Source organism: Littorina saxatilis, linkage group LG14, assembly GCF_037325665.1.
Source record: "Littorina saxatilis isolate snail1 linkage group LG14, US_GU_Lsax_2.0, whole genome shotgun sequence".
Taxonomy (NCBI): domain Eukaryota; kingdom Metazoa; phylum Mollusca; class Gastropoda; order Littorinimorpha; family Littorinidae; genus Littorina; species Littorina saxatilis.
Genome location: NC_090258.1, coordinates 12,289,528 through 12,313,719, shown reverse-complemented (window position 1 = coordinate 12,313,719; position 24,192 = coordinate 12,289,528). Strand labels below are relative to the sequence as shown.

General features: G+C 39.1%; 1 protein-coding gene and 1 long non-coding RNA gene across 2 annotated transcripts in view; both read left to right on the top strand.

The window, feature by feature from the left end:
• The first annotated feature begins 60 nt into the window (after nucleotides 1-60).
• LOC138947125 (uncharacterized) lies at nucleotides 61-6,547 on the top strand. The gene is made up of 3 exons (XR_011449555.1): nucleotides 61-198; nucleotides 1,378-1,476; nucleotides 6,366-6,547. It is a non-coding gene; the product is annotated as an uncharacterized lncRNA (long non-coding RNA).
• Nucleotides 6,548-6,642: 95 nt separating this feature from the next.
• LOC138946845 (fibrillin-1-like) overlaps nucleotides 6,643-24,192 on the top strand; it is a 67,542-nt gene continuing 49,992 nt past the window's right edge. Inside the window, exons 1-6 of the mRNA XM_070318250.1 lie at nucleotides 6,643-6,759; nucleotides 8,616-8,775; nucleotides 9,689-9,808; nucleotides 14,782-14,901; nucleotides 15,602-15,721; nucleotides 22,513-22,638. Coding sequence (XP_070174351.1) covers nucleotides 6,643-6,759; nucleotides 8,616-8,775; nucleotides 9,689-9,808; nucleotides 14,782-14,901; nucleotides 15,602-15,721; nucleotides 22,513-22,638 — 763 coding nt within the window. The remainder of the gene's footprint in view (nucleotides 6,760-8,615; nucleotides 8,776-9,688; nucleotides 9,809-14,781; nucleotides 14,902-15,601; nucleotides 15,722-22,512; nucleotides 22,639-24,192) is intronic.

Below are 24,192 nucleotides of genomic sequence, written 5' to 3'. Positions count from 1 at the left end.
TCTCTCTCAACCAACCACAGTGCTCCACTTCGTCATTTGCCCCGCCCACCGTAGGACATAATTATGGTTTATACAAAAAGCGCTTTGAAGCGACACGGCCGTCAGACAGAGATTTCCAGGGGCGAAGTATACTCGTACTTCGTTACAAGACAGGGTTATCAGAGAGTACAGATTTCTCATTCTGTGTGCAAGATTCGCGTAAGTATGCATGGTACCGTACCATCGTACATTATTTGCTAGTTTTTGTTGTTGTGGTTTATCATTATTGAAGCTCTTGTTATATTCTGTTTCTTAGTTTTATGTGATTGGAAATATAAAGGGACAATCCCAATGTGTCGGCGGTTAAGTATAACATTATAAGATGTTTGGTGGCTTGTTGACAGACCAGCTTTTTTGTTGGTCCAAGGGGACCATATCGTCTTTTGTTTCATCTTTATCGACCAAGGCCGAAGGCCGCGGTTGATAAATATGAGACAAAAGGCGATATGCTCCCCGAGGACCAACAACAAAATGCTGGTCTGACAACAAGCCACCAAAGATCGTTTTTGTCATCATTTTGGTTGTGCAACAAAAATGCACAATAACCCACAGGGAGACGAAGTTTTAGAATCCAACTCCGGGCCACAAAGCATCGTCACAGTAGCACGAGATAACACGTCAAACTTGTATGTGACGTCAAACGTAGCTTGTTGACGCTTTTCTTCCAGTCTGAAAATGTACAGAGCTGCGATCATACCTGTGAATTCAGTAAGTGTTGAGCATATTTCTTTTCTTTTAAGTGTTTATGACTTTTCGTTGTGGATTTTGCGATTACAGAGATAAGTTGCAAATTGACCATGAGTCGCCGCGGTAATTATCAACATCGATTGGGTCTTTGAGAGTGAATGCTTACAATCGTTGTCCTCGGAAACACAAATCCAAAGCCGCGATGGTTCCACACATCAAACAATCAGCCTGATTGGCTTTTACTTTGACAATCCACGTTTCATCTGAAAGCTCAAACCCATTCACCACCTCGATTTATTGCATGGGGAACATGGGATTTATTTCCCAGGTGTATGTGGATGAAAACTTGTGAAAATGATGACAAAATAAGTTATTCGTTTTTTGTATGTGTGTGTCTCTCTCTCTATTATAAGAGGAGATACGATAAGACGAGACAAAACAATTGTGACAAGACAAGACAAGACAAGACAAGACAAGACAAGACAAATCAAGACAAGACAAGACCAGAAACATGACAAAAAAAGACAAGTTTCGTGTGTCTATAGATAAAGCTTATAGTATAAGCTAATCACGTCTTTTTATATACCGAACAAAATATGCTTTTTTTGTTTCAGAGGAATGTATTGATTATTTATTGATTTGTTTCGACAGTGCAAGGAAACATGGTGTATCACCAATGTGATGGGACCCTTCGCTTGTCCTGGGCGGTGGTCTTTTTACTACTGTTTGGGACTGTGATCCAAACCGCAGGTAATGCCATTACTTTTTTGCGCAATTTTACTTCAGCTGAAGGAATGTTCCTCTGTTTGGATAAGTTCTATTGTTACGGAGGGTATTTGCGTGAAAGTGTCTGTGTATATTAATTACTCTATCAGAAAAATGCGTGTTCTACTCTGTTTACTAACTCACTTCATCTCACACAAACACAACACTCAAACTAGGCACAAAGACTGAAACACGATCACTGCCCTTTGCCCTCGTACCTGTATTCAAAACATCACAATAAACATACAAATATGATATCTCTCATACAATCAACAATCTCTTGCATTCACTATAATAATAATAATAATAATAGCTTATGTAGCACGTGGAAGAATAACCGGTTCTCGATGACGTCGTCACTTGTTTCACACAATCCTTCTGTTAATCATGTTTCCTGTTATACACAGGATCTCGCTACGCACATTTCACATGTTACGTATTCTCCAGTGGTAATTCACACTACAGTGAATACTCACAGTTCAGCGGGTTCATTGCTGGATCCAATATCACGCCAATGACAATAACGCTCATGGTGATACGGGGTGGGGTTCCACCGGGTCCCAGAATTCCTGCGCTGCGTTACAATCTTGCGCCCACAATCAAACGATCCGTGGCGCCAAGGAGGGGATGCCAGTCTTCTTCATCTTCCCCGCATCCGAGGGCATCCTCTCTCCCACCGGGGTGCTGTGTAAAAAGTTTATGCTACCGTAAGTCTTAGATAAACTTCTCCACAAAATAATAATTCCACTCTTACTCAATACTATTCATTCATCCGTCAAACAGCTTATGCTGTTACAGTATTACAACAGCTCATTTACAAATTTCTCCATTACGAAAGAACATACAACATTCCTTTCCAAAATGGCTGACAACAGCTCACGCTTCTTCAACATTATTCTCACAGTCATTTCACAGGTCAACATCACTGAACAAAATACAATTCAATAAATACCTGTATATTCACAGCATTGAATCACACATGATTCATCCAAAACATGAGTCGTAAAACAGTCGACCTCAATGTCACTTGAGCAACATTCCGACCAAAACGTGGAGACATGAACAGAGACGTCTGTCTTCCCCAACTGCCGGTAATGTTCTGCTCTATACAATCCAAAATGGCTACCTCCTTTTTAGAAATCTCCTCTCTCATTGGTCAATCCTATAACCAGGCAACCAATGAAAATATAGCTTGCAAAATCAGATCACCCCAGTTCAACCGGTGATCCTTCATCACGCAGTCAAGTCATGCAAACCCAAAAGTATGGCACGCCAATCTGTACACATTTGTCAAACACTTTTTAGACTGAACTATGTACAAATCCATTTGTCACATCTATTTTTTCTCGTACTTTCTTTGTTTCTATCTATTTTTTGTTTGTTTGTTGCTTTCTGCATTTGTTTCTTTTCTTTTTACATTTAGTCAAGTGCGTGTGTGTGTGGGTGTGTGTGTGTGTGTGTATGTGTGTGTGTGTGTATGTGCGTGTGTGTGTGTGTATGTATGCGCACGTGTGTGTGTGCGTGTGTGTGTGTGTGTGTGCGTGCGTGCATGCGCACGTGTGTGTGTGTGTGTGTGTGTGTGTGTGTGTGTGTGCGTGCGTGTGGCTATGTGGCTGTTTGTGTGTGTGTGTGTGTGTGTTTGTGTGTGTGTGTGTGTGTGTGTGTGTGTGTGTGTTAAATCTAAATAAGAATTATTTTTCATGTGCTGTCAAAGAAAAAAAAAAGTACTGATGCCCTTGTTAGAATTGTCAAACAAAATAAAGAATGAGACAAAAGAATCAAGGGAGGTAAACGAGGACGGGAGGGTGATTTGACTTTGGATTACAATAATATCATGACACTTCACAAACCAATTCTTCGTAATGATACCCCTAGAAGTGCGTGTTGTCCATAAATGTCTTTGATTAAAGGCTGACATAGTCCTATTTAATTAGTTTAATTACTTCCAGGGCTTTTCCCATCGTTGCGGGGATGTGTAAATTAAGCTTCCTGCAAAGTTTTAGGTTTAAAGTCCTTACCAATTACGAGAAATAATTAATTCTTTATTGCATTGTTTAGCAACAGTTCTTCAGGACTTGGGCTATTTTTAGACCGTTGATGTCACTTCGTGACGTTTCGTAAACCAAAGATGGCGTTTGAGACTGTTCTGTTTACATTCGACACTATCAACACCACTTTGCAATACTGAAATATTTTTTTCTGTGTTCGAAAGCTACAGCCAATCGTTATTATATCCCCTTAGGTACAGTTTTATAACATTATTAGCACATGTAAAGAATATGAATTAATTAATGAACGCTACGAATATGGCAGCCTTTAAGTCATACAAGGCTTTTTGTGAAAGTTGAGGCGACACTGTCATGACCTTCTTTTTTAACCAAATTAATTGAAATGTTGGTAAAGAAGCAACCTGTGACTCAGTCCGTATTGCATTTTAGCTTATAAGCTAAACATTTCTTGATTATTTTGCCTATTTCGTTTGTCATAAAAATTGTATTGTCACCAACCTAACTGATTGATGTGTATTCCTTATATTCTTCTGAATCCAAAAGTACATAGATATGTCATGTTTGCTGTATAATTATGGTTAGAATTAAAGAACATCGATGAATATAAATGAAATACTAGGTTTGTGTGCTTCACCAAGACAAACGCAATCCGTCGAGTTGGTATTCGGGTGTGGGCTAGCCAAGCTTTACTACTTGTAGTCTTGGTGATGACTGCTTTTCAGCGTTGATGTTTCGGTTTCAGGACGACAGCTTGACTTAATGTGTTGATATCATATGTGTTGATTTATTCAAATATGCTATTTGTATTTTTGTAACCTCGCTGAGGGAAATTGGGAGGGAGTGGGCTGGGAAGATGGAACGGGTGTGTGTTGGGTCAGGATAGCAGACGGGATGGGGGGGGGGGGGGGGAGGGGAGAGGGGGAGGGGGGGGGGGTTGAGAATAATGGCACTCACGTTTCACGCAAATTGCTTAAAATGTGGGTTTGTAAAAAAAAAAACCCACGAGGATTGTTTAATGAGATTTTTAGAACACAGAACAAACCTGGAAATCTCTTCTTTATCCTCTCTCCCAAAACGAAACCTTTGACGTCAAAAGTCAAACTAAATTGATAACACAACGCGTACAATGGCGTCTTAAAACATCACTTCTTCTAATCATTCTTCCTGGATCGCTTCTCGAACTCACTTCTTAGGTCTTAATTCCGACGAAATTACAAAACGTTTCGAAAATGATGATTGTCTCGGTTACTTATTCAGAGCAGCAGTCGAAACTTGCAAGGTCGCTGTTTGACTTTGTATGTGTTTCTATCGTATATTACCAGGACTGCACATGTTTCGGTAGATGTTGACACTTTCTATTTGATTTCCTTCAAATTGAAAAACAAATCGGGATAACGATCGAAACCAGCTTTGGCACTTTTGGGTAAAATTAATCAATCAATCAATCAATATGAGGCCTATATCGCGCATATTCCGTGGGTACAGTTCTAGGCGCTCTGCAATGATGCCGTGTGAGATGGAATTTTATATAAGGCAAGTAGATTGCAGCCATCTCGGCGCATATTTACCTTTCACGGCCTATTATTCCAAGCCACACGGGTATAGGTAGACAATTATTAACTGTGCCTAAGCAATTTTGCCAGGAAAGACCCTTTTGTCAATCGTGGGATCTTTAACGTGCACACCCAATGTAGTGTACACGGGGGGGGGGGGGGGGGGGAGTTCGGACACCGAAGAGAGTCTGCACACAAAGTTGACTCTGTGAAATAAATTTCCGCCGAACTCACGCTGACAGCGGCCAACTGAATACAAATCCAGCGCACTACCAACTGAGCTATATTGAAGGTGAAATTAATTCAATTTGGTAGATTTTGGCACTTTATTGCATAGAGGTTTTGCAACACAATAAACCTGGAATACAAAAAAACAAGTCGCGTAAGGCGAAAATACAATATTTAGTCAAGTAGCTGTCGAACTCACAGAATGAAACTGAACGCAATGCCATTTTTCAGCAAGACCGTATACTCGTAGCATCGTCAGTCCACCGCTAATGGCAAAGGCAGTGAAATTGACAAGAAGAGCGGGGTATTCGTTGCGCTGAGAAGGATAGCACGGTTTTCTGTACCTCTCTTTGTTTTAACTTTCTGAGCGTGTTTTTAATCCAAACATATCATATCTATATGTTTTTGGAATCAGTAACCGACAAGGAATAAGATGAAAGTGTTTTTAAATTGATTTGGACAATTTAATTTTGATAATAATTTTTATATATTTAATTTTCAGAGCTTGTTTTTAATCCGAATATAACATATTTATATGTTTTTGGAATCAGCAAATGATGGAAAATAAGATAAACGTAAATTTGGATCGTTTTATAAATTTTTATTTTTTTTTACAATTTTCAGATTTTTAATGACCAAAGTCATTAATTAATTTTTAAGCCACCAAGCTGAAATGCAATACCGAAGTCCGGGCTTCGTCGAAGATTACTTGACCAAAATTTCAACCAATTTGGTTGAAAAATGAGGGCGTGACAGTGCCGCCTCAACTTTCACGAAAAGCCGGATATGACGTCATCAAAGACATTTATCAAAAAAATGAAAAAAATGTTCGTGGATTTCATACCCAGGAACTCTCATGTCAAATTTCATAAAGATCGGTCCAGTAGTTTAGTCTGAATCGCTCTACACACACACAGACACACACATACACACACACACACACACACACACACACACACACACACACACACACACACACGCACGCACATACACCACGACCCTCTTTTCGATTCCCCCTCGATGTTAAAATATTTAGTTAAAACTTGACTAAATATAAAAATCAATCATCTTTTCGTATTTGCAGTTGCATGTGGTGAGGACTTCAGTGGATCCACAAACACTTTCAAAACACCCAACTACCCAGCAAACTACACAAACAATTTGGAGTGTGTCTGGACAATCACAGTTCCGGTTGGATACACCATTGACATTTCCTTCGCAGCAATGTTTGACATTGAGGACCTCGGCAACTGCTCATACGACTATCTGGAGGTGAGGAATTTACGGTGACATTAGTATCATTTATAGGCTCTATAGACTCCCTTCACATCCTGCGCATGATGAGGAAATGTAGGTCCATCATGCAGGATCCCACACACCCGGCTGGTCATCTCTTCCAGCCTCTGCTCTCGGGGCGCAGGCTCAGAACCCTCAGATGCCGTACGACAAGACTCAGAAACAGTTTCTACCCCCAGGCTGTCCTGGCTTTTAATAACCGGTAAATGAACTCTGCAGATTGTGACACGTTTTAGGATGCTCTAGGAGTATGGTTTTAGTAGCTGACATTGCATACTGTGATATATAGAGTGGGTTTTAGTATGGTGACACCACTGTGACGCGATGAAGCCAGACTATGTTTTAGCAGCTGGTTATATTACCGGAATACACATCTAGTATGTTTTAGTAGTTTTAGTCGTTCTTTAACCACTGTGATGCGTTGGAAGAGTTTATTTTTATGTGCTGTTTTAGAGGTACATCTTATCAGTATGGAACATGTTCAGTTCTTACAGTAGTTGATAGTGGGGGGGGGGGGGGGGGGGATCCTATCTTATTCTGCGTACTTTTATTGTGGTTCCGATAGCTCTTAGAGTTTCATAGTTCTCACCATGTCTGTATAGTGTATGTATTAGTTACTGTGATACCAAATTGTCTTACCCATGTATGTATGATGCTATGCGCCAGAGATGTATGAATGCTATTTATTTTTGTTTTTATCACACAGCAAGCTGCTTTCCTCGTGTATTTTTTATGTTCATTCATGTATTGTACACTTGGCAATAAATTATCTATAAATAAATCTATAAAAGGTAGGGAATTGAATCTAAACTTCGCGTTACAAAAACTAGGCAGATACGTTTGAGGGCAGATTTTTGTGATGAGACCGTATATTGTAAAATCCATTGACAAGGCTATAAAGGCCATTCATTCCCCTACGAAAATAAACAAACGGATTACTTTTGCATAAGTCAGTATTTGTACAGTGGAACCTACAACACAGAAGCTCCCCCAAATCAAATTCACAAAATCAAGATTCCCGCGTTAAAATCGAAACATAAAAATCAAATAGCTTAAACGAAACGAGTTGTGCATGTCATTGGAAAGAACAATCAAATTTGCATCCATAATAGTCAGTTCCGTTCATATATTTTGTCTGACAATGACGTTAATGCATGCTCAACGATGTAGGTGTCATTCCTCTCAAAAACCGTACCGTAAAGGGCGGTTTTTGAGGCTGTTTAAGCTGGTAATGACACACAAACGACACATTTGAAAAACTCCTCCACGCATGCGCAGTGCCTTCAAACTGTCGGTGATTCATGCTGACACCTGTCGTAAAGTACACACGGGTTTTTATTTGAGACATTATTTCTGCTGTTATTTGACATGCCCGAAAGAGTTCTTAAATTGTGGGTAAGTCTTTGCTGACTCAAGAGAAAAAGTGTTTGTACTCTTCAAGAACAATCACAGATGCACCACATACTTAAATTTCATTTCAAAGCTGATGCTCCCTGATTGGGCATAACAGTAAACTGGAGAGAGAAAAACTACCGGACACAAAATGAACCTTCTTTGCGAGAAAACAAGCTAGTTATTAGCATGAGATAAAAAGTGATCTTATATCGGGGCCATTTCCCCATATAGCAATGTATGTTAATTCTAAAGCACAGACAATATTTGAAAGTTAGAGAAAGCAAGCGAGAGAGAAAAAGAGATAGATAGGGGAGAGAGAGAGAGAGAGAGAGAGAGAGAGAGAGAGAGAGAGAGAGAGAGAGAGAGAGTGAGAGAGAGAGAGAGAGAGAGACAGAGAGAGAGAGAGAGAGAGAGAGATAATGAGAGAGAGAGAGAGAGAAACAGAGAGAGAGAGAGAGAGAGAGAGAGAGAGAGAGAGAGAGAGACAGAAAGACAGACACACAGACTAGACAGACACACACACGGACACACTGACAGACAGACAGACAGACATATATAGACAAAACCCCATACGTTCGGGCAGAAGCAGAGAGAAACCCCCACAGGTAAACTTTTTCTTTTCTTTCTTTTGTATTTGTTACAGATTCGTGAAGTGCAATCAAGTGGGTCGACCAGTACAAAAAAGTGGTGCGGAACCACTGCTCCAGCAGACTACAAATCATCAGGAGGAAAGCTACAAGTGAAGTTTGTCTCCGATTTCGGTTTAACACGTACGGGGTTTCAAGCCACATATGAACAAAAAGGTAGGTGTTTGCTTTAAGTGTTTTTTCGTTTTACTCACCGACCATACCCCCCCCCCCCCCCCCTGATGCGCTACACTAGGTTTCACATAAGGAGAAAGACCGTATAAAAGGGGAACCCCCAGGACATCCCATAATGATTGTTTGTGGGACATTTCTGAAAATGAACATCCCGCCCCTCCCGTACGTCACTGCTCGTCTGTCTGTCCATCATCAAGACCATTATAATGGTCGATGTGCTTTTGAGTGTTTTTTGTGGTCAACATGTAATCGTTCCATTTATAACAACCTAATTTTTTGATACTGTGTTTTGGAACTTCTTCTTCTTCTTCTTCTTCTTTGTTCATGGGCTTAGACTCCCACGTTCACTCATGTTTTTAGCGCGAGTGGATTTTTACGTGTATGACCGTTTTTACCCCCCCCCCCCCCCCCCCCCCCCCCCCATTTAGGCAGTATACGCCGATTTCGGGGGAGGCATGCTGGGTATTTTCGTGTTTCTATAACCCACCAAACTCACTTAGAATTTTCAAATATGAATTAGAGGTAAGATTACGTAATAGGAGAGATTGCGAAAAAAGTAGGTCATGAGCAAGGGAGGTCTTTGCACTTACTGTTTTGAAAGAAGCAAGCACACGAGCAGAAACGGACTATGGGGGGGGGGGGGGGGAGGGGGGGGGGGGGGGGTGGTCCGGTGGGTTGAACATAGATCTAGAGAGAACTCTTAATAGACAATACCTATTGGGAACATCAGACCCTTTTTCGAGCTGATTGCAACGCTGATCGAAAAGAATGGCAGAAGTTTCCCACTGCAAATTTCTCCTTATGAGAGTTTAAGCGCCGCGTGCAACGGGAGATACATTATTTTCAAAGAGTGCAAAACTCGTAAAGGTCTATTTATTTGTTTTATATTTTTCAGATGTGGACGAGTGTGCTGACGGTACGACTTGCCCAGGACAGACAAAGTGTAAAAACACAGAAGGAGGCTTCGTTTGCGTTTGCGATAATGGCTACACAAATAACAATAATCAGTGTGATGGTAGGTTGAATATGTGCCGACATGCTAGTGACTTAACCCCCTTCGTGTGTACACGCAAGCACAATTTCTGATCTGTCCAGGCTTTTTTTTGCAATGGGATAGAGCCATTCCTCCACTTAAACACATACCACACATCAACTGTCTCTTCAGATTGGGAACTGTATATATGGATTAATTTCTTAACTCTTACCAGTTCGCTCCCTTACCCATCGTAAGCACGCTTACGATGCCCCCCCCCCTCCCTGTAGTTTTCCACTGACCAATTATCTAATTATCCACAAAAAAATTATTATTTTACATTGGATGGGTCGGACAGTGGATAGACTCATATGTTAGACACACTTTATGACAGAAACAAACTGGGTTTTTGTTATAAGTTAGTTATAGGAATGCATTATTAGGCACACAAAAAGTCTGTTAACAGTAATCTAGGCCAATAAAATAGGGTCAGTAGGTCGGGACTGTTTTTTTTCTCCTTTTTTTCCCCCCAAAAAACCATATTTTAAAGTTATTTTGCCAAAAAACAAAGACCTTTTTTTTCTTTTTTTTTTCCTTTTTTTTTTCTTTTCCAAAAACCATATTTTAAAGTTATTTTGCCCAATTTTTTTTTCCCAAATGCCAAAAAAAAGTCTAGGGTCGCGGGAAAAAATAGGATCGGCCAATCAACTGTTTCACATCAGTCTTGTGACACCAGTACTTTTTGACAATATTAGTTATCGTTAGATTATACCGTGATATCAACATTTATCAGTCTGAATGTCGAGAAGCTTTGTCGACATTCAGACTCATAAATGTTGATATCACAGTCAAATCTAACGATAAAGATTTTATCGCATTCGATTTCGGAACAATAGGAACCATTAACCCGTGTCTCAAGAAGTCGGACAAACGCAAGGGAAACTACTACCATGTAGGAAATGTTGGATTTGTCTTTTTGTGCTTTCGCACGGAACTTCGTTGCTCTTACTTTTATTTTTCAGTGACAGTTTCTTTTTCTCAGACAAAAATAACGCATTTAAAATGCAAACAGAACACAAATATACGGTCAAAACAGATCACAAGCAAAGGCTAACAAGTTCAGTGGAGTTGGAAGGAACAGCGAAGTACGAAAGTCCCAGTTACTTCATCGGTCCGGCGTAGACTTTTTGACTGTGCGATTTGGCAATTCTGAACGATGGCAGGAACTGAAGTGCGCCAGGCTGTATCAGTGAAGTCCTCTGGCCCATTTTCTGTGTCCAAGAAAGCTTCCAGGTATTTGTCGGCGTCGATAGACTGCATAATAATGTTGTCGAAGCTCGGAGTCGAAGCTCAACTGAGTGCAGACGACAAAATGGCGTCCTCCGAAGGCGCTGTAACTGTGTGAAACTGAAAGATGCCTTGGGTTGATGTTGTATGGCTACGACTAAGAAGGGTGAAGAATTGTTCATGCAGGTGCGAACTGTTTAAATCGTCTGCTTATTTTCTGCCTGTTTGTGAGTGATGTGCGCTGAAACACTGGAAGAGATTTCAGTTTTCTGAGTACTGGTAGCCTACTTTCAAGGTCAGCCTTGTTTATGGCTGTTCCAACCACCTCAGTCGGTAAGATTGTAACATTGTTTTCTACTGCTTCTCTGTTAAAGCTGGGTGTGAGAAGTTGTTTTTTTCGTCATTGCACAGCTTAATCTTTCTGATGCAGTTACTTTTCTTTTATGAATTAATTTTGTGATTTTAAAAGAAGGGAGACATTTGTTTCCTTCAGGTGAGATTTTTTTTTCTTCAAAACTAAACTTCATAAACTACTTCCTGCACGATATCAAATTCACTAGACACTTCCTGTACGATATCAATTGATATACAGTTCCTAGTTGACCAATGGCAACAGCTGCTTTTGTCATGTGATCAGTAAAAATGCGATAATTATTATTATTATTATTATTATTATTTAAGTTATTGAGACATCCCAGTGCACTAAGGGATTTATAGAGCAAATCGAGAAAATTCATTATTGAACGAAGCGCATAGCGCTGAGTTCAATAATTATTTTCGAGATTTGCTCTATAAATCCCTTAGTGCACTGGGATTGTTTCAATAACGATATTGTCAGTACCGCCATAGAAAAAAGAAGATTCCAAACGCACATTTTGCAATGCGCATTTGAATAGGCATAACTGTGTGGTCAGGTCGTGCACAGTAAATATCTACTTTTGTGTGGGGTGTCTCAAGTGTGTCGTGCTTTCGTCACACGCATTTTAATTTCTGTTGGTAAATTCCAGTGTAGCGTTAATCTGAACAGTGATGATCTTTCAGAGAGACCTCATTTGAACTCGGAGAAAGGCTCTTCATTATTTGCGATTCGAAACCTCCAGTCGAGCTTCGACGGATTGACTATGCGGAGTGACTCCCCTTGAATTGACTCAAAGCGGGACTCGACGGTTCGCACATTTTCAAAACAAATGTGGCATATTTCTCGTGTTCTATCTTCACTCATCGGGGAGTCTGATACTAAATATGAACGGTAAGAATGCTCTGAACCCTACACGTATTATATCCCCATCGTTTTTTCGTTCACATTTGCCCAACATGTTAATTTGCTGAGCGGGGTTAATGTCGTCTGCTAGGCTACCTGCCAACCTGGGCAATGGAACGACTGCAGTCTGCACTGAGTCTGTACGCATGAGGCAGGCTGCTAATAAATCTTATATATGGTAAGAACGTTCTGAACCTTACACGTTTTCGATTACGATTGTTCTTGCTTTGAAATAATAATTCTGAAACCATTCATTTACTGAACTGATGTAGTCGTATTTCTGTGTTGTCTGCTACAGAGTCGATCGAGTCAGTCTTCCAAACTGGTCTAGCTGGTACGTTATCGGAATAACACTTGTGTTTTCTGTTAGCCGCTGGGAATTGTATACTAACTCATCATTTGGTAATGTGGATGATAAGCTACATGCCACTAACACGGCATATGAGAAGAATCTATGCAAGTCGGCGAAAATTAGATGAAACACAGCGGCTTCTATTTTTTTAGATCACTGGCACTGGCACAGGCACATGCAATCTGTCAGAAAAAAACCCACTTCTGCTTTAATTGAGAAGCAGGGAATTTATGGTCATTTGGTATTGTGGAGAATATAAGCTACATGTCATTAATTAATTCTGAGGATGAGAGCACAGTCTTGCTTAGGCAAAGGGCGCAAGAATACGCTCTGTGGAAAACAGTTTTAGCGCATCGCCATTAGCCAATCAACTGGTTCACATCAGTCATGTGACACCAGTACTTACTGACAATTATTATTATTATTATTATTATTTAAGTTATTGAGACATCCCAGTGCACTAAGGGATTTATAGAGCAAATCGAGAAAATTCATTATTGAACGAAGCGCATAGCGCTGAGTTCAATAATTATTTTCGAGATTTGCTCTATAAATCCCTTAGTGCACTGGGATTGTTTCAATAACGATATTGTCGGTACCGCCAGAGAAAAAAGAAGATACAACACGCACATTTTGCTACGCGCATTTGAATAGGCATAACTGTGTGGTCAGGTCGTATAGAAGATCTACTTTTGTGTGGGCTGTCTCGTGTGTTGTGCTTTCATCACACGCAAACTCTTGTTTTAATTTCTGTTGGTAAATTCCAGTGTAGCGTTAAGCTAAACAGTGATGATCTTTCTCTCATTTGAACTCGGAGAAAGGACTGTGCTTTCAGTTATTTGCGGTTCGAAACCTTCATCGAGCTTCGACAGATTGACTGTGCAGAGTTGTGCCCCTTGCCAAGGTCGACGGAAAGCCCATTTTCAAAATAAACGTGGCATGTTTTTCGTGTGGTATCTTCCCTCATCGGGGAGTCTGGTACTAAATATGAACGGTAAGAATGCTCTGAACCCTACACGTATTATATCCCCATCGTTTTATCGTTCACATTTGCCTAACATGTTAATTTGCTGAGCGGGATTTATGTCGTCTGCTAGGCTATTGCACTGAGTCTCATTTCAAAAACAAAAATTGCTCGTCCCGTTGCACTGAGTCTGCACACATAAAGCAGGCTGGTAATAAGTCTTATATGTGGTAAGAACGTTCTAAACCCTACACGTTTTCGATTCCGATTGTTCTTGCCTTAAAATAAACGGAAAGCATTCATTTACTGAACAGATGCAGTCGTATTTCAGTGTAGTCTGCTACGTGCTGATCTAGCTGCGACGTTATCGGAATAACACTTGTGTTTTCTGTTAGCTGCTGGGAATTGTATACTAACTCATCATTTGGTAATGTGGATAATAAGGTACATGCCACCAACATGGCATAATTATGAGAGGAATCTTCGCAAGTCGAAACTGAAAAATTAGACACAGCGGGTTCTATTTTTAGATCAGTGCAACTGTGGGCGGCACAGGCGCATGCAATCTGTCAGAAAAAAACCACTTCTGCTTTAATTGAAAAGCAGGACATTTATGGTCATAATCATTGGTATTGTGGAGAATATAAGCTACATGTCATTAATTAATTCTGAGGATGAGAGTACAGTCTCGCTTTGGCAAAGGGCGTAAGAATACGCTCTGTGGAAAAGTTAGCGCACTCCAGGAGTGCGCTAACAGATTTAAGCGCATCGCCATTAGCCAATCAACTGGTTCACATCAGTCATGTGACACCAGTACTTACTGACAATTATTATTATTATTATTATTATTATTATTATTATTATTATTATTATTAAGTTAGCTACTCTTCGCTTTTTTTATGTAAGCATTTTTCACCTTTGGTAGGAAGGTCCTCATGTTTTGGGAAATCTCAGCGCAATTTTGTGTTGATTAAAGCATCATAAAAAAAGGTTTAATGGCAAATGATGTCTGATTTTTGTGTGTTAATTCCACGCCATATGAAGAGTATCTTACATTCTGTACTTTGAAAACAATCACATTCTTTTTTTTCCAAAAGCCAACAAAACATTTGAAAAATCATGTTTAAGTCTCAGCTGTTGTTTGTTTTCAGACATCAACGAGTGTGCTTCGAATAACGGCGGTTGCCAACAGAACTGTGCAAACTCTCAAGGATCGTGGAGCTGTTCGTGCGACGGTGGATACACTAAGGATGGCCAACTTACTTGTGGAGGTCAGTTATATCAAGTACAGTTATAAAGCAAAGGTCTAAAATTTGTAAATTGGTATTTTATTTTGAAATACTTGAATTGTCACTAGATATAAATATGTGTGTGTGTGTGTGTGCGTGCGTGTGTGTGTGTGTGTTTGTGAGTGTGTGTGTGTGTGTGTGTGTGTGTGTGAGTGTGTGTGTGTGTGTGTGTGTGTGTGTGTGGGTATGTGTAACTGTTAGAATATATAAAGTATCAGCAGCTGCTCTTAATTATCGAAGCAACACAATATATATTCAGAATGAGAGCACCGCTAAGAATGCCGAATGCGCTCGATCACTTAGAATTTTCAGATATGAATTAGAGGTAAGATTACGTAATAGGCGAGATTGCGAAAAAAAAGTAGGTCATGAGCAAGTGAGGTCTTTGCACTTACTGTTTTGAAAGAAGCAAGCACACGAGAAGAAACGGAATATGGGGGGGGGGGGGGGGTGGTCGGGGGGGTTGAACATAGATCTAGAGAGAACTCTTAATAGACAATACCTATTGGGAACATCAGACCCTTTTTCGAGCCGATTGCAACGCTGATCAAAAAGAATGGCAGAAGTTTCCCACTGCAAATTTTTCTTATGAGAGCTTAAGCGCCGCGTGCAACGGGAGATACATTATTTTCAAAGAGTGCAAAACTTGTAAAGGTCTATTTATTTGTTTTATATTTTTCAGATGTGGACGAGTGTGCTGACGGTACGACTTGCCCAGGACAGACAAAGTGTAAAAACACAGCAGGAAGCTTCGATTGCGTTTGCGATAATGGCTACACAAATAACAATAATCAGTGTGATGGTAGGTTGAATATGTGCCGACCTGCCAGTGACTTAACCCCCTTCGTGTGCACACGCAAGCACAAGACCAAGTGCGCACTGAAAAGATCCTGTAATCCATGTCAGAGTTCTGTGGGTTATAAAAACACGAAAATACCCAGCATGCCTCCCCCGAAATCGGCGTATGCTGCCTGCATGGCGAGGTAAAAACGGTCATTCACGTACAAATCTACTTGTGCTAAAACATGAGTGAGCGAGGGAGTCTAAGCCCATAAACGAAGAAGAAGAAGAAGAAGAAGAAGAAGAAGAAGAAGAAGAAGAAGAAGAAGAAGAAGAAGAAGAAGAAGAAGAAGAAGAAGAAGAAGAAGAAGAAGAAGAAGAAGAAGAAGAAGAAGAAGAAGAAGAAGAAGAAGAAGAAGAAGAAGAAGAAGAAGAAGAAGAAGAAGAAGAAGAAGAAGAAGAAGAAGAAGAAGAAGAAGAAGAAGAAGAAGAAGAAGAAGAAGAAGAAGAAGAAGAAGAAGAAGAAGAAGAAGAAGAAGAAGAAGAAGAAGAAGAAGAAGAAGAAGAAGAAGAAGAAGAAGAAGAAGAAGAAGAAGAAGAAGAAGAAGAAGAAGAAGAAGAAGAAGAAGAAGAAGAAGAAGAAGAAGAAGAAGAAGAAGAAGAAGAAGAAGAAGAAGAAGAAGAAGAAGAAGAAGAAGAAGAAGAAGAAGAAGAAGAAGAAGAAGAAGAAGAAGAAGAAGAAGAAGAAGAAGAAGAAGAAGAAGAAGAAGAAGAAGAAGAAGAAGAAGAAGAAGAAGAAGAAGAAGAAGAAGAAGAAGAAGAAGAAGAAGAAGAAGAAGAAGAAGAAGAAGAAGAAGAAGAAGAAGAAGAAGAAGAAGAAGAAGAAGAAGAAGAAGAAGAAGAAGAAGAAGAAGAAGAAGAAGAAGAAGAAGAAGAAGAAGAAGAAGAAGAAGAAGAAGAAGAAGAAGAAGAAGAAGAAGAAGAAGAAGAAGAAGAAGAAGAAGAAGAAGAAGAAGAAGAAGAAGAAGAAGAAGAAGAAAAGAAGAAGAAGAAGAAGAAGAAGAAGAAGAAGAAGAAGAAGAAGAAGAAGAAGAAGAAGAAGAAGAAGAAGAAGAAGAAGAAGAAGAAGAAGAAGAAGAAGAAGAAGAAGAAGAAGAAGAAGAAGAAGAAGAAGAAGAAGAAGAAGAAGAAGAAGAAGAAGAAGAAGAAGAAGAGAAGAAGAAGAAGAAGAAGAAGAAGAAGAAGAAGAAGAAGAAGAAGAAGAAGAAGAAGAAGAAGAAGAAGAAGAAGAAGAAGAAGAAGAAGAAGAAGAAGAAGAAGAAGAAGAAGAAGAAGAAGAAGAAGAAGAAGAAGAAGAAGAAGAAGAAGAAGAAGAAGAAGAAGAAGAAGAAGAAGAAGAAGAAGAAGAAGAAGAAGAAGAAGAAGAAGAAGAAGAAGAAGAAGAAGAAGAAGAAGAAGAAGAAGAAGAAGAAGAAGAAGAAGAAGAAGAAGAAGAAGAAGAAGAAGAAGAAGAAGAAGAAGAAGAAGAAGAAGAAGAAGAAGAAGAAGAAGAAGAAGAAGAAGAAGAAGAAGAAGAAGAAGAAGAAGAAGAAGAAGAAGAAGAAGAAGAAGAAGAAGAAGAAGAAGAAGAAGAAGAAGAAGAAGAAGAAGAAGAAGAAGAAGAAGAAGAAGAAGAAGAAGAAGAAGAAGAAGAAGAAGAAGAAGAAGAAGAAGAAGAAGAAGAAGAAGAAGAAGAAGAAGAAGAAGAAGAAGAAGAAGAAGAAGAAGAAGAAGAAGAAGAAGAAGAAGAAGAAGAAGAAGAAGAAGAAGAAGAAGAAGAAGAAGAAGAAGAAGAAGAAGAAGAAGAAGAAGAAGAAGAAGAAGAAGAAGAAGAAGAAGAAGAAGAAGAAGAAGAAGAAGAAGAAGAAGAAGAAGAAGAAGAAGAAGAAGAAGAAGAAGAAGAAGAAGAAGAAGAAGAAGAAGAAGAAGAAGAAGAAGAAGAAGAAGAAGAAGAAGAAGAAGAAGAAGAAGAAGAAGAAGAAGAAGAAGAAGAAGAAGAAGAAGAAGAAGAAGAAGAAGAAGAAGAAGAAGAAGAAGAAGAAGAAGAAGAAGAAGAAGAAGAAGAAGAAGAAGAAGAAGAAGAAGAAGAAGAAGAAGAAGAAGAAGAAGAAGAAGAAGAAGAAGAAGAAGAAGAAGAAGAAGAAGAAGAAGAAGAAGAAGAAGAAGAAGAAGAAGAAGAAGAAGAAGAAGAAGAAGAAGAAGAAGAAGAAGAAGAAGAAGAAGAAGAAGAAGAAGAAGAAGAAGAAGAAGAAGAAGAAGAAGAAGAAGAAGAAGAAGAAGAAGAAGAAGAAGAAGAAGAAGAAGAAGAAGAAGAAGAAGAAGAAGAAGAAGAAGAAGAAGAAGAAGAAGAAGAAGAAGAAGAAGAAGAAGAAGAAGAAGAAGAAGAAGAAGAAGAAGAAGAAGAAGAAGAAGAAGAAGAAGAAGAAGAAGAAGAAGAAGAAGAAGAAGAAGAAGAAGAAGAAGAAGAAGAAGAAGAAGAAGAAGAAGAAGAAGAAGAAGAAGAAGAAGAAGAAGAAGAAGAAGAAGAAGAAGAAGAAGAAGAAGAAGAAGAAGAAGAAGAAGAAGAAGAAGAAGAAGAAGAAGAAGAAGAAGAAGAAGAAGAAGAAGAAGAAGAAGAAGAAGAAGAAGAAGAAGAAGAAGAAGAAGAAGAAGAAGAAGAGAAGAAGAAGAAGAAGAAGAAGAAGAAGAAGAAGAAGAAGAAGAAGAAGAAGAAGAAGAAGAAGAAGAAGAAGAAGAAGAAGAAGAAGAAGAAGAAGAAGAAGAAGAAGAAGAAGAAGAAGAACAAGAAGAACAAGAACAAGAGAAGAAGAAGAAGAAGAAGAAGAAGAAGAAGAAGAAGAAGAAGAAGAAGAAGAAGAAGAAGAAGAAGAAGAAGAAGAAGAAGAAGAAGAAGAAGAAGAAGAAGAAGAAGAAGAAGAAGAAGAAGAAGAAGAAGAAGAAGAAGAAGAAGAAGAAGAAGAAGAAGAAGAAGAAGAAGAAGAAGAAGAAGAAGAAGAAGAAGAAGAAGAAGAAGAAGAAGAAGAAGAAGAAGAAGAAGAAGAAGAAGAAGAAGAAGAAGAAGAAGAAGAAGAAGAAGAAGAAGAAGAAGAAGAAGAAGAAGAAGAAGAAGAAGAAGAAGAAGAAGAAGAAGAAGAAGAAGAAGAAGAAGAAGAAGAAGAAGAAGAAGAAGAAGAAGAAGAAGAAGAAGAAGAAGAAGAAGAAGAAGAAGAAGAAGAAGAAGAAGAAGAAGAAGAAGAAGAAGAAGAAGAAGAAGAAGAAGAAGAAGAAGAAGAAGAAGAAGAAGAAGTAAACCGGCCAATTTCTGATCTGTCCAGACTTTTTGCAATGGGATAGAGCCATTCCTCCACTTAAACACATACCAAACATCAACTGTCTCTTCAGATTGGGAACTGTATATGGATTCATTTCTTAACTCTTACCAGTTCGCTCCCCAACCCATCGTAAGCAAGCTTACGATGCCCCCCCCCCCCCCCCCCCTGTAGTTTTCCACTGACCAATTATGTAATTATCAACAACAAAAAATTGGGTCGGACAGTGGATAGACTCATATGTTAGACACACTTTATGACAGAAACAAGCTGGGTTTTTGTTACAAGTTAGTTATAGGAATGCATTATTAGGCACAAAAAAAGTCTGTTAACGGTAATATTGGCCAATAAAATAGGGTCAGTAGGTCGGGACTTTTTTTCTCTCCTTTTTTTCACCCCCAAAACCCCCATATTTTTTAAGTTATTTTGCCAAAAAACAAAGACCTTTTTTTTTCTTTTTTTTTCCTTTTTTTTCTTTTCCAAAAACCATATTTCTAAGTTATTTTGCCCAATTTTTTTTTCCCAAATGCCCAAAAACAGTCTAGGGTCGCGGGAAAAAATAGGGTCGGTCGGGATACCGTAAACAGACTATTTTTTTGGTGTGCCTTAGGCATGCGTATGTCATGAAACGTCCAACTTTGAAATTTGGGTGGGGGTATTCAGGTGACAATAACTTTTTTGTTTATCAGCAAAACTCAATAAAACTTTGCTATGTTATGTAAAATGAATGCCCAAACAGACTAGTTAGCAGCATATCTAAAATAAACTGAACACAAAAAAATGTCTTCTTTGTGTTTGTCACGTGTTCCCAAAAATGGGCGTACAAATTTCAACAAAAATCATGTTGTCACCCCCATAACATTTTTTACCTTTACAGATAGCACAATTCTCTTTGCAAATATGAAAAGCTTATTTCTTTTCCTTTCATTTGATATATAACTTTCTATATTTCATTTAGAATATGACCCCAGATAGCCACTCGGCAAGTGGGCACCAACAGCACTGTAAAATATGCCCTAAAACCCCCGAACGGACATTAGTAGCAATCTGAAACAAAATGGCTGCTACCGTTTTAACTCAATACTCTAAACACTAGAAAGGTTTAATTACTGAGACCTTTAATTCAAGACAAAACATAAACATTAAAAAGAAAAAAATCGACCTGTAAATATATTGGCCTTTAAAGTGGACAAACAAGAGATGCAAAAGACAGAAACTACGCATAATTGATGCTGTAACTTGGTTGAAGCAATGACAAAGGCAACGATGCGGACAAGTGTATAAGTGACAATGGTGTTATTGACGCTCTAATTAGGAAGGACCGACTCTTGCTTTGTGCTTGAAAAGTGATATTTACAGAATTCTTAAGTTGAGCTATACAACAAATACAAACATTTATTTTATTTTATTTTTTCAATTGTTATGAATATAGTAGAGAAGTGCATTAAGTCCCTCCCCCCCCCCCACACGTACGCACGCACAAACACACCCGCCCCTATGCACACACACAGACACTCCTCCTGCATTACATTTTACTCAAGTAGAAATAGTAAAAAGTTTGAAGGTTAAACACAAATTGAGAAATTCACTATCGACTGCTGGAAAAGCGTACTCTATCCCATACCTATGAGGTTGGCATATCAAAACCAGTGGATGGTGAAGCATTGTATTGCGATCTGTCGACTTGTTTATACACTGAAGACTATTGGCAAATTCACTTGGAAAAAGTACATCTGGGCCGGAGTTCATTTTCTGTATTTTGAAGAAAAAATAACCAGAGCGACTATTCTGTAATCAGTAACCAGACGAGAATGTAGTTTTCTGTATTAGAAAAAAATAACAACGGTGCAGGATTTATTTCTCCATGTAATTTACAGTTAGATTGGTAATGTTCTGCATTAAAAAAAAATATATATAAAAAAACAAGCAGGGAGTTGATTCTGTCTATGCTGTGGTTAAAATAAGGGAATTAATGTTTCTGAAAATAAGAAAGGAAGTTAATATGTCGTATAAAAAAAGAAGTTATGTTTCCTTCTTAAAACAATGGCCAGTCAGGCAGTTAATATTCTATATATCATTTGAAAAAGCCAGGAGGTTACGTTTCCACATTCTCAAAGCAGTCAGCTTTATCGTGATTTAGACGGGCGCAGTGGCGTGGTGGTAAGACGTCGGCCTCCTAATCGGAAGGTCGTGTGTTCGAATCCCGGTCGCTGCCGCCTGGTGGGTTAAAAGTGGAGATCTTTTCGATCTCCCAGGTCAACTTATGTGCAGACCTGCTAGTGACTTAACCCCCTTCGTGTGTACACGCAAGCACAAGACCAAGTGCGCACGGAAAAGATCCTGTAATCCATGTCCGAGTTCGGTGGGTTATAGAAATACGAAAATACTCAGCATGCTTTCCCCAAAATATAGAGTGCTGTCCCTTCTGTGCCGAGCGGCTGCATTTCAGGGCTCTCTCATATTTCGTACTGGGCGCCTTGAGTCGCCTTGTGGTGAGATATGTGCGCGGTATAAATTCTCGTTTTTATATTTAGTCAAGTTTTGACTAAATATTTTAACATCGAGGGGGAATCGAAACGAGGGTCGTGGTGTATGTGCGTGTGTGTGTGTATGTGTGTGTGTGTGTGTGTGTGTGTGTGCGTGCGTGCGTGCGTGTAGAGCGATTCAGACCAAACTACTGGACCGATCTTTATGAAATTTGACATGAGAGTTTCTGGGATTGATATCCCCATACGTTTTTTTCATTTTTTTGATAAATGTCTTTGATGACGTCATATCCGGCTTTTCGTGAAAGTTGAGGCGGCACTGTCACGCCCTCATTTTTCAACCAAATTGGTTGAAATTTTGGTCAAGTAATCTTCGACGAAGCCCGGACTTCGGTATTGCATTTCAGCTTGGTGGCTTAAAAATTAATTAATGACTTTGGTCATTAAAAATCAGAAAATTGTAAAAAAAAATAAAAATTTATAAAACGATCCAAATTTACGTTTATCTTATTCTCCATCATTTGCTGATTCCAAAAACATATAAATATGTTATATTCGGATTAAAAACAAGCTCTGAAAATTAAATATATAAAAATTATTATCAAAATTAAATTGTCCAAATCAATTTAAAAACACTTTCATCTTATTCCTTGTTGGTTCCTGATTCCAAAAACATATAGATATGATATGTTTGGATTAAAAACACGCTCAGAAAGTTAAAACAAAGAGAGGGACAGAAAAGCGTGCTATTCTTCTTAGCGCAACTACTACCCCGCTCTTCTTGTCAATTTCACTGCCTTTGCCATGAGCGGTGGACTGACGATGCTACGAGTATACGGTCTTGCTGAAAAATGGCATTGCGTTCAGTTTCATTCTGTGAGTTCGACAGCTACTTGACTAAATATTGTATTTTCGCCTTACGCGACTTGTTATTCATTTACATTTGTATTGACTAGATATGCACTACTTTTGTTTTCTAGACATTGACGAGTGTGATACGAGCAACGGAGGCTGTGAACACAACTGTTCCAACACTGTGGGTTCCTTCAACTGTTCCTGTCTCCCTGGATATTCCTTGGACGTCACTGACAACGCTTCATGTTCAGGTAACACCTGGCGCGCATGTGTTTTTTGATGCAGTCAAACCTGTTTCTTTTCAGCTGATTTTATTACCAATTCAGTAATCTGGCTTTTTGACCAATCAGAACGGATTCTAGGTGACCCTCTAAATGTTATAACGTTTAGGCAGGGATCCTTTTTGTTTATCAAGCTAAAAATGAACAAGACAAAGTAAAAATTTAAATCAGCAATATCAGAGTGATTTATTCTAAAGAATGACACTTCAGATGCTGTCAGATAATACTCTCTTTATCTAAAAAATACCGAAAAGCGAGTATTGTCGGAGGGTGTTTTACGGAACAGCAAGGCACCGCCCATCCTCTGAGTGTGCAATGCCGACCCGCTCATTTGAAATCTAAATTATCAAAGTTCGGAAAAATCAAGTGAAATTGGGTCACTCGCTTTACGTCAAATGTATCTTTACTTCATTTCCCATCCGTCTGGAGTCGGTTCTAAATCTGTCGCTCTCTGTTCAACAAGAAAAAGCGAAGCAACCGAAACGCATGTTCAACATGGTTTGTTGTGTGTCAAAGGCATTTGACCTGTGAATATTCATCACGTAAGGTGTGTTACTCTGATTGGCTGACCCAGGCCACGAGAATTCTTTGACTGACAGGCATAATCAGGTAGGAGCGCTCTAGTTCCCACTGCGGCTGTTCTGTCTAATTCGCGGGGTCGCTTCGAAATTTCTTTTGGTCGAATTAAACGGTAATAAAACCGTTATTTCTAATATGTTGACTGTTAGCAAATGATAACAGACATGTCTCACAAACGATATCAGCATTCGCCTAAAAGGTTCATGCTTGATATTTTTTTCTCGACATGTCTTATCATTTGCTAACAGTCAGCATATTAGAAATAACTCATAATATCGACCACCCAGGGGACCAGCCAAAAATGGTCGTTATTATGAGTTATTTCTAATATGCTGACTGTTAGCAAATAATAAAAGACATATCGAGAAAAAAGATATCAAGCATGAGATGTCTTGGGCAAATCTCGAAATTAATATTAAACTCAGTGCAATGCGCTTCGTACACAAGTTCAGTTTATGGATTTGCTCTGTAAATCTTGCAATGCACGCACACGTTCAGACACCTACAATTACAACACGCTGATGTAACAATGACTGGAATAACATTTTGGATTACTGAGGTTCGTATTCTAAGATGACGGGCGCAATTGCTTAATGGTAAGACGCCGGCCTCCAAAGCGGAAGGTCACGGGTTCTAATCCCGGCCGCGCCTGGTGGGTTAAGGGTGGAGATTTGTCCGATCTCCCAGGTCAACTTGTGTGCAGACCTGCAAGTGCCTTATCCCCCTTCGTGTGTACACACAAGCACAGAAACGCCATGGCTACAATTTGTTAGACAATCTCTTTGTAACTTAGGTTTTAGTCACGTTTGGCATAACCAATCTACATTAAATGTACACAAATTAAAGTTTGCCATTGACAAAAAACAACAAGAGGAATATATAAGATACTGGACAAAAGAAAAATCAGATACATATTCCAGACTTAAGTTTTATTCTATGATCAGT